Here is a 10,035-nt window from a genome sequence, read left to right as displayed (position 1 = left end):
TTCACTGGGCTGAGGCATGTTGGCCTCTGTACCCTACATACACTCAGGATTTTGTTCTTCTCTGGGTTGTTTATTCAGTACGGAGCTATGTGTGTCTCCACAAGCAGCAGCTCTGTGCCAAGAGGAGGAAGTTATAGGAGGAAACCAGCAACAAGAGCCTGTTGCTCAATTAGCTGCGTTGTCAGCAGCGCTTGGCTTACAAGAGCCGCACTTGGGATTGTACAACCCACACACATTGCACAAAGCTGGCCTCGGGACGAGCTGAGGTTTTGCCTATTGGTTGCTCCTCTGCTATGTGCTGGCTGTATAGGTGGTGGGAGAGGTCTGGGGGTCAGAAAAGCAAGGACAAGCTCAGGCAAATCTTTCCTCCAAGCACAGACAGGGAGGAAATGTTTTTCACGTTTTTTCTATCAGGACATGAGGGATGATTCAACAGGACCCCAAGGCTGTGCCCGTGACAAACGTGCTCAGATGAGCAGAGGGATGCATTTTCTTGTGAGGTAGTGCCTTCTCTTTTTATCAGGACCATGGTAGAGCTAGCTGGATGCACTTCTGCTCTTTGCAAAAGCTGCACAAGGATAGAAAATAGTCAAATGCATGTGGAATGCTGGGATAATTTGCCACCTCATTCCTATAGATTTTGCTAAGTTTTGAACCTTCCCAGTGCCTCTGAGAGCCCTGGCTGCCTTCAAGCCCGGACTAAGACCCTGAAGACCTGGATGTGAACTGCCTGAAAACCAGTGCCCAGCATGATCCTGGCTGTTTTCCCATGGGAAGGAACATTGTTGCAGTGATGCAGGAACTTCCTTCATCTGCCTGACGCATCCGCTTTGGGTCATTAAGAAAGCATTTCTCAATCGGGAGCTGAGAGAAGTAGGAAGTCCCAGCCTTGTTTTACAAGAGACTGGCTGTTTGCAGTGTTTCCCAATCATTTTGCTCTTCCCTCAGCCTTTGGAAAGGAATCCTCAATCCAGGCTGCTGCAGTGGAGCATGGCGTGTTGGAAACAAGTGTTCCCTGCATCTTACAGCATCATGTGGGGTGTCCCTAGGGCTCCTCCATTTTTGCTGGAGCTGGGACCTGGAAGATGCAACTAAGGCTGCACTGAAAGGCTCAGTGGTTGGAAGTTGGCCAGGCTTTGGGCACCACAGGTAGATTGGGGTGCTGGCAGAAAACAGTTCTTCTGCAGATAATGGCACCATTTCTTTTCCTTTAATTGGGAATGACGTTTGTTCCCTAACCACAGCTTTCCCTGGAGAGGTAGGATTTAATCCCACAGTTTGCCTACCCCAGAGGGACAGTTTAAGCCTCATGAGCCCTGCAGTCACACTGCCTGGGGGAGTGTGTAGGTTTCCTGGTGCAGACCCAAGCATGATGCTCCCTGACAGGCAGCTGTAAATCTCCCAAAGTACGCAGCTGGTTAACCTCATCCATATGTTGAGATCCACCAAGAAAACACTCCCCTCTGGCAGATGAACGACCGCGCTATTTAATAAATCAGCATCGCAAACTCACAGTGGGTTCACCTGAGCAGGGTGGGGGCTCACCTTACACACACGCCATGCATCGGTGCCCAAGCAGAAGAAAATCCAAGCTGCTAAGCTCTCAGTGTGATCTCCAGGTGCACACACACACCACGCTCTCGTATCGCCACAACCTCTCTTAAACATAGACAGGCTTCCTCTGGCTTTGTGGGCGAAGGGTGTGCAGCCTCCCTCCGGCACCTGCAGCCGAAGGCGTGACTTGGCAGCAGGTGACACTGCCTCTCCCTGCCTGTAACCACAGCCCTGCCTGTAACCACTGCTTGGATTGCTTGCAGGGCAATCCAAGCAGTGCCCGTGGCACTGGGTGCTCCCACCGCCCCGGCAAAGATGGTGGAAGGAGTGCTCGCCAAACTCTTCCCCAAACGGCCATCTGCTCGCTTCGTGCAGAAATATCAGCCCCTTGGGAGCACCGAGCCAGAAGAGGAGGTGAGGATTTCCCAAAGCCCTTGCTGGGACCTGCCGAAATACTTTTTGTGCTTGGGGTTCAGTCTGTCGCCTCTGCCTGCCGATCTGCTCTGTGCCGTGGGAGTGTGTGATGTGGCTGTGGCTGTGAGCTGGGATGGGGGTAACGATGTCTGCCAGGCAGCAGGGTGAGGAGGGGGCTTGTTTCTGTGGGCTGCATGCAGTGCACACCGCTCAGGGTCTGCGGGTTGCTGGGCAGTGCACACACCGTGGGTTCCCTGTGCTGCTCCTGGGCATTGCTGCACTGAGCTGGGCTGCAGGGCTCAGCTTGAGGAGCCTGCTTCACAATGCTTGCTTTTCCTGAAAGATGCTGATGTACGAATGCTGTTTTTTACTACCTCTTATCACTACTGCCTATGGGTCAAAGCACAGTGGTTCAGATGTCATATTTGTTGCTACTGTTGGTTTTTCTCCACTAAAAGTTGCAGGCTGGGATTCTTTTGTTGCCACACTTGCTCAGCACAGGGATTTCCATTGCTCAAGACACACTTTTCTCCCACACATCAGAGCGATGCGGTGCTCTCCCACATGAACCCGATCCTCAGCATGCAGGGTTCGCCCTTAGTCCATTCTCAACAAAACCATCCACACGTTTCCAGATCCTCAGGTTCTTTCCTGCGATCATCTGACTGAGGCCTGTTCTCAGATATCACTTCTGCTAATCCTCTGAGCCTTTCAGAGCCTTGTCTTTCCAGCAGAGGGGCTGATCAGCGTGACAGAGAGAAGAACGCAAGGCATTGAGCTTTTCCTCATAGCAGCACGGTGTGTGGTGCTGCTCCATGCTCCTCAAGCACAGCCCCAGACCCCAAGGAGAGGGCGATGCGGCTGAGGCTGCGAGTGTCTGCAGTCTTGTTTCGATGGGAGGCTGAGGTTTCTAACACTGTGCAGTCACAGTGCCTCCAGCAATTAGGCTGGCTTGTTCTGCTGCTGTGCCAAAATAAACAGTGATACATATTTACTGTGAGATGTACGCCCTGCTTGAATTATAGCTCTGGTCCTGCAGAGTGTGACACGCTCATAGCATGGTAGGATGACCAGTTTCTGCTGTGAGCATGGCAAGTAGGCAGAGATGTGAAAGCCCAGTGGCTTCAGGCAGGTCCTTGGTGGTGAACACAAGGCAGCTGTTGCAGCACAGCTCTGCAGGGGCTGGAGGATGTCAGGAGGGATCTCATTCCAGAGCCTTCATAGATGTTATTTAGGGGCACACCAGGAAAGCTTCTAATAATGCTGTCACAAATAGAAACCGCTTCAAGGTCTGTGGGGTCACTGCTGGTCTGTGGGGTGGAGTAATGAATAGCACAGTTATTACACCCTCAAAAAGAAAATTTCCAAGCTGTTCTATTTAAGTTCACCCAACAATTCTTTGTATTTTGTAAGCATCCCAGTAACCGCCATGGCTTGAACAACTTGGTGTATCAGGAGCATATTCCCAGGCTGTGATTTAGCCTGGTAAATGACTCCCATTTCCCTGACACCCCATGCACATTGCCTCTGCAGAACCCTTTCTGTCCTTTCCCTTGTGGCACTGAATCCAGCTGAGTCTCAGGAGCCAAAGCCTTGAGCACAGACACTACCCAGCCCTGTCCTCCATTCAGGGTTGAGGTGGGCTTATTTCATTCCATAAGCATGAAGAATACACAAGAAGGCTTCTGCTTAAGGCTTTAAAGGACCTCTTGTTAGACTAGACAACTTAGCCCACTTATGACCAGATTACAACATACAGACTGGTCCAGGAGCCCCATGCTTTTCCCCTTGCTGCATAACAATTGATGGCTTGTTTTGGGGTCAGGGATGGAGGTGACAGGGCAGGCAGCTGCAAAGCTCTGCCACAGGTTTTGTTGTGTCTTGTTGCCCAGCTGTATGATGTCACTCTGTTGTGCTTCAGTTACATATAAGGGATAAAGGGCTGAAAATGTGAATTGTTAATATTGATAGCCCACATCTGGTTTAAAACATAGATAGAAAACGATGCAAAACATACTCCCAACTTGTACATCACTGGAGCTGTCCTGGAAGTAAAAGCCACGCCACGCTGATAGGCAGTCATGGCCAGGCACAGGCTGATCAGTATGGATTAGCTCACAGCAGTAAAAGCACTCATTCACAGCAGCCATGGTGCTCAGACATCATGCATGTGCTTCTGTCATTCCTCTTCTCCACACCTTCCTGAAGGTAAATACCAGTGACAGAGCTGGCAGACCTGGCTGCTCCACCAGCAGTGTAAAACTGTAGGCACATTGCCTCGTGCCTGTGCCGCTTCCCATCCTCCATCACCTCTCATCAGTCCATAAGATCCGTAAGATGAGGCTGATTTCTCCCACTTGGAGGCAATGGAGGCAGGGTCTGCTTCCTCCTGTTGGGGCAGAGATCGTCCTAGCTCACCATTACCATTCTTTTTTCCCTCTGACAGGTTGGTTTTGTTTTTAATAAGGAGAACCAGGCTTTCCTTTCTCTGAGCACAGAACACAGAGGGAAACACTGGTAACTCTGGCATGTCAAAATGCTTATCTTGGGCGGGATCCCTGCAAACAACAGGGCCCCTCATGCTTTCCTACCCACAGCACTGCCACATTTGTCTTTTGGCAATTCAGCTCCTAATCGTGTTGCTTTCTGCCAGCCGATAACAGCCCTAAAGAAGGTTCAGACAGCCTTTCAACCCAGGCAGCACCTCAGTCATTGTGAGAGTTTGATAGAAAACCACTCAGCTGGTCCCAGTCCCTGCCTGCCCCTCTCTGCCAAGCAGCTGGAGGGGATTGCAATGATGAGCTGACCATTGGATGTACACAGGGGTGAGCAAATTTAGCCTAATAACCAAACAGAATTGAGTGTAATAATGTTGTTGGTCATTCTGACAGCACAGCAAATGTCCTGCTCTCCCACCCCCACAGGAAGGATCTCCTGCCTGCAGGGACAGAGCCAGCATTCCTAGCAACCTTGGGGTGAACGCTGGGGCTGTAGAGCAATGGGGTGCACCTGACTTTGGGGCTGAGGATTAATTAGGGAGTGTTACAAAGTGCTGCAGTGGGGATGTGGTTTTGTTACCTATGGGACCACAGGGCTGATAGGATAAGAGAATGGAGTTGAGGAAGGAGTAGAGAAATACTAAATGGTTTCTGCTGATGGGGCCCTCATCTAACAAGTGCTTTATCTCCTTTCTGCAGAGCCAGGAGTGTGAGCTGAAAGTCATTGAACAGGAGAAGGAAGTGACAGTTCTGCTACCAAAAGATGCTTGTAAATGCCATAAAGAAGACTTGGCTAAAGCCTTAAACGTAAGGGATTGTAGCTACATTCAGAAACATAACACTGTAGGCTGTGCAGCTATTGACCCAAATCACCAGCAGCTCCTTAAAAATCATCATGCGAGTGCACACAAAATATTTCAAACTTGCTTTTTAGAGCAAGTTTAATTTCAGAGACAAAATTCCTGGTTTTATCACTCTCAGCCGACTTCACAGCCTGGCCTCGTGCTCCAGCTCTGCCCCATCCCCTGCTCACAGCATTGCTGCTGCTGAATGGGGTTGCTGGTCCCCAGCAGGGATGTTGACCCTGGCAGGGCTGGGTGCAATGCCTGGCATTGTGACTGCTGCTTATGGCCAGTGAGATGGATGGAGAGGTACTGAGGCACAAGAGGGAGGTTCTCAGTCTCTCTTGCTTTGCTCCTGGGCAAAGTGAGAGTCTGATGTTTAGACTTGCATTTGTAGTTTTCTGTGAGGATCCTACACCACGTAATGTTGTTTTACTTTGATGTCCTGCTAGGTTGATTTACAGACTGGGCTCTCCGAGTTTTCTGTGCTGCAGCGAAGGTTAAAACATGGCTGGAATGAATTTTCAGTAGATGCCACAGAGCCTATATGGAAGAAATACCTGGACCAGGTAAGTATTTTTGGCATGGATTCCTGGTTCCTGCTGACAGCCCCTAACTGGGGTGGCTTGGGCAAGTCTCTATATTGAAACATTCCATGAATTCAGCCCTGGGACAGGATGTGCCCCAGATCCAGAAACTGTTCCCACAGTAAAGCCATTGTGAGGTGCAGATGCGGCTTCATTTAACCTGGAGATAACATCTTAAAATAAAAATAAACCTTTTAATCTCCATGCAGCCCACAAATCAAAAGTTATAGCTCAGTGAACTGGTTTCTGAGCACATCTGCTCTCTTTAAGGTAACCGATAAAATCTGGGAAGGTTTGGAAAAGCCAGCTGTACCCAAGGAATCAGGCAGAAGGTGGATTTGCTGTCTTTGTTTTCCCCAGCCAGCTTATCTTGAATGTTCTTAAATACTCTCATATACATTGAAAGCATCTTTCACCTCTCCAAGGAATTTTTGTTAATTTTTGTTCTCTGAAAGATCACTTCCTCTGCCCAGGGACTGGTGGAGTCACCATCCCTGGAGGTGGCCAAGAAAGGTTTAGGAGTGGTACTAAGGGACGTGGTGTAGCGGGGCAGTGTTGGCAGTAGATGGATGTCAGGCTGGATGATCTTGGAGACCTTTTTCAACCTTGGTGATTCTGTGATTCTTTGAGGTTTTTAACCAAATAGGAAGAGTGGTTTTATTTACCTGTTTGTTTTCAGCTAGCAATTTGACTGTTTGGCTATTTTTTAATTTTTATTATTGTTACTTTGCTCCTTTTGGTGTTGCCTTAGCTGGGTAATGAAGATTCTCTTTGTTTTGGAAGGCTTGCTTTTTATTTCATGGATTACCCTTTTTTTTCCTGTGTGATCAATGCACTTTTACTGCTTTGATGTAAGCATCACTCAATCTCTTCAAGGATTCTTTTATTTTCAATTAAAAAATGAGATGCTGGGTTGTTTGGTTTGATTGTTTGGTTTTTGTTTTGTTTTGTTTTTTGACTCTTCCTTGGCTGCCTTAACAAATTATTTCTCCTGTGAGGACATGAAACAAATTATTCAGTGCCATTTAGTTCTACCAGTTCCTATGCTAGCTAAATGGAGTGGTGATTTTTGCATGTGGGAGCAGGGCCCTTAAAATCCTTGCCCCAATTGAAGGAGAAAGTGACAGTACTCTCCCATCATGCGTGGCTTCCCCATTCTGCTGCTGATTTTGGTGATGTTTCCCATTCTGGGGGGGTGAGGGTTGCAACACCTGACAGTGCTGGCTCCTGTGACCAGGGCAGAGCTTGGCAGATTAATGAGGAGAAAAGGGGAGGGTGGGGGGAAAAAAGATAGGAGTTCTAGTATCGAATTCTAAAAGACAATAAAAGGCTTTGTCTGTGCCTGTCATGCCTCTAAGGAGATTGGAGATTTCAGTGCTAGCCCTGCCCTAGGTATCTGAAAAGGCAAACCTTGCCTGTGTAGGGTGGGGGAAAGTGGGGACATCGGTTTGTGTTGGTGTGAGCCTCAGTGCTGTCCTTGCGGACCCCAGTCTGACTACAAACACTGCACCCACTCCATACAGGAAGGTTCTTGCAGCCAGACAGCATCTCCAGCCCTTTCTGAACAGCTCTGAGACCAGCTCAGACCGTGTTTATGTTCTGATTCGTTTTGTTTCCTTTTCCAGTTTAAAAATCCCCTCATTCTCTTGTTGCTGGCTTCTGCTTTGGTAAGCGTCATCACTAAGGAGTACGAGGATGCTGCGAGCATCACCATGGTAGGTGCACATCTTCTGTTCCCCAGCCCTTTGCTTCCCAAAGCCCAAGTGCCTGTAACACCTCTCTGTCCTCAGGCTGTGCTCATCGTGGTCACCGTGGCCTTCATCCAGGTACGTGAAGCAGGGCTCAGCCCCACTGCTCCCAGCAGGTTGCTCACCTAACTTGGTTTCTTTTCCTTTCTGATTTAAAAGGAGTATCGTTCTGAAAAGTCTCTGGAAGAACTGAACAAGTTGGTTCCTCCTGAGTGCAACTGGTGAGGCGCAGCTGGCTGGTAGGGTGTGAGTCCTATGGGTTATGGGGCAGGACTGGCTGGCAAGGAGTATGATTGCAGGTCGTTGCTGGTGTAATGAGAAAGCAGTGTCTGGAAGATGAAGATGGGCTGAGAGTGCTGGGGTTGTTCAGCCTGGAGAAGAGAAAGCTCTGGGGAGACAGCACTGCAGCGTAACTAATTGGGACCTCATGTCATTTATTGGTGACATGTAAATGTTCTGTGATGTACCCTTCTGTTTCTGTACCCTACTAATTTAAACTGAGCAAGAGGGAAGGAACTCTCTCTTCTCATGGTCTAATGGGAGGTGTCCTTGCCCATACAGGGGGGTTGGAAAAAGATGATTTCTAAGGTCTCTTCCAACACAAAGCATTCTATGATTTTATGTTTAGTGCAGATTTTGTTATTTACACCCCAAGATCCTTGGGGCAGAGCTCTTGCTTTCCTGCCTGTCATTCCTGAGCCTGCAGAAAGAATAATGAGCTCACAGCCTGATTTCTTTTCTTCTTTTTCCATTTGTCTAATCTAGCCTGAGGGAAGGAAAACTGCAGCATCTTCTAGCAAGAGAGCTTGTGCCTGGAGATATCATATATCTTTCTGTTGGTGATAGGGTACCTGCAGACCTCAGGCTAATAGAGGTAAATGCAGCTCCGTGGAGAAGGGCCAGCTTTGAAAGGGTGTGTTACCAGTGCAAGAAATTGCATGTTTTTATTTAGGTTACAGATCTGCTGGTGGATGAATCCAGTTTTACAGGAGAAGCTGAGCCTTGCAACAAGACTGATGGTGTGTTACTAGAAGCTGGAGACATAACCACTCTGAGCAATGTTGTTTTCATGGGGACCCTGGTGCGATATGGGAAGGGAAAAGTGAGTCCTCTCACCCCCAGTCTTTTCCCTGATATTAGTCACAGAATCTTATCTAAAAGATTTTTCATCTGTTTTTCTTTTTTCTTTTTTTCCTCTTTTCAGGGTGTAGTTATCGGGACAGGTGAAAATTCACAGTTTGGAGAGGTGTTCAAAATGATGCAAGCTGAAGAGGTAAAGTCTCTGGGTCACTCTGGAAATGGTGAATCATGAGGGGGAGCACTGCTGGGGGTTAATGCATTAGATCTGTCTCTGCTGTTGAATGCCTGCATGACTGAGAGATGCCTGAACCACGTGACTTCTTGGTTGGTTGGTTTTCTTTCTTTATTTGCCTCCACTTCCTCTAGTATATCAATTTTTAGTTGTGCACATGCCATGCTTTCACTGGCTGCATCTCTGAACCAAACACAGATGAGGTGTTAGAAACTAATCAACTGTTGATCTCAGGTTTGGAGTGGGTAAGCACTGGGCAGCATGGGGCAGTTGTAAGGACCGCAGTAATAATGAGTAGGTCTGTGTGGGGCTGTCATTCTGCCCTACCTTCATCTTCTCATCTTTCATAATGCACAAAGAAAAACAGCTGTTCTCTCATGTTTCCAGACTCCCAAAACACCTCTCCAAAAAAGCATGGACAGACTGGGGAAGCAACTCACCCTTTTCTCCTTTGGCATAATTGGTGAGTTGAACACAATGCTCACAGCTGTGTGTGGAGCTGGGAGAGCCTTCTGTGATCCAGGGCTGCTGCTTTTAAAAGTACTTGGTGGGAATTTCTGAGATTTTGGGAGGTGGAAGCAGAGATCTGGGGGCTTCGCTGCATAATTCGTTCTTCAACAGCAGCTAAAGCAGATTGGAGAGGTATACTTTTCTCAGTGTTTTTAATTTGATGTTTTTCCCCCGCCAGGTTTAATAATGCTCATTGGCTGGTTACAAGGAAAGCATCTTCTCAGCATGTTCACCATTGGAGTTAGGTAAGGATTTGAAAGCTCCTTTTCTCTTTGATTTGTACTGAAATACATTCCAGGGAGTTTTCTGTTCAAAACAATGGGCACTTCACAGAAGAGAGCTTGCATAAGATCCTTCTGAAGTACATGCTGATCTTGCACCCGCTGTGATTAACGTTGGCTTTATAATTGAGTTTAACAGAAAAAGAAGCATGGATGTCTTTGGAAATCAATTACATTCAAATATATTCTTCCTTATTTTCTCTGAACCAAGTATTTTGAAAATCTTCACTGGCACTTCCCAGCTCACCTTGCCATGAGTGTCCTTTCCTGTCTGTACTATGAATTCAGT

General features: G+C 47.8%; 1 protein-coding gene across 4 annotated transcripts in view; it reads left to right on the top strand.

Annotated features, from left to right (window-relative positions):
- Positions 1 to 1,157: 1,157 nt before the first annotated feature.
- The window catches only part of ATP2C2 (ATPase secretory pathway Ca2+ transporting 2), a 22,315-nt gene continuing 13,437 nt past the window's right edge, over positions 1,158 to 10,035 (top strand). For 2 of the 4 annotated variants that reach the window (XM_048958976.1, XM_048958974.1), the window contains exons 1-11: positions 1,159 to 1,968; positions 5,166 to 5,273; positions 5,761 to 5,877; positions 7,521 to 7,610; positions 7,686 to 7,721; positions 7,803 to 7,864; positions 8,409 to 8,517; positions 8,596 to 8,745; positions 8,848 to 8,916; positions 9,343 to 9,418; positions 9,644 to 9,710. In XM_048958976.1, coding sequence (XP_048814933.1) covers positions 1,870 to 1,968; positions 5,166 to 5,273; positions 5,761 to 5,877; positions 7,521 to 7,610; positions 7,686 to 7,721; positions 7,803 to 7,864; positions 8,409 to 8,517; positions 8,596 to 8,745; positions 8,848 to 8,916; positions 9,343 to 9,418; positions 9,644 to 9,710 — 983 coding nt within the window. In that variant the 5' untranslated portion in view covers positions 1,159 to 1,869. The other 2 variants (XM_048958977.1, XM_048958975.1) reach the window with 2 other exon arrangements.

Source organism: Lagopus muta, chromosome 12 (genome assembly GCF_023343835.1).
Source record: "Lagopus muta isolate bLagMut1 chromosome 12, bLagMut1 primary, whole genome shotgun sequence".
In the NCBI taxonomy this organism is placed as follows: domain Eukaryota; kingdom Metazoa; phylum Chordata; class Aves; order Galliformes; family Phasianidae; genus Lagopus; species Lagopus muta.
This window is presented reverse-complemented; position numbering and strand designations above follow the sequence as displayed.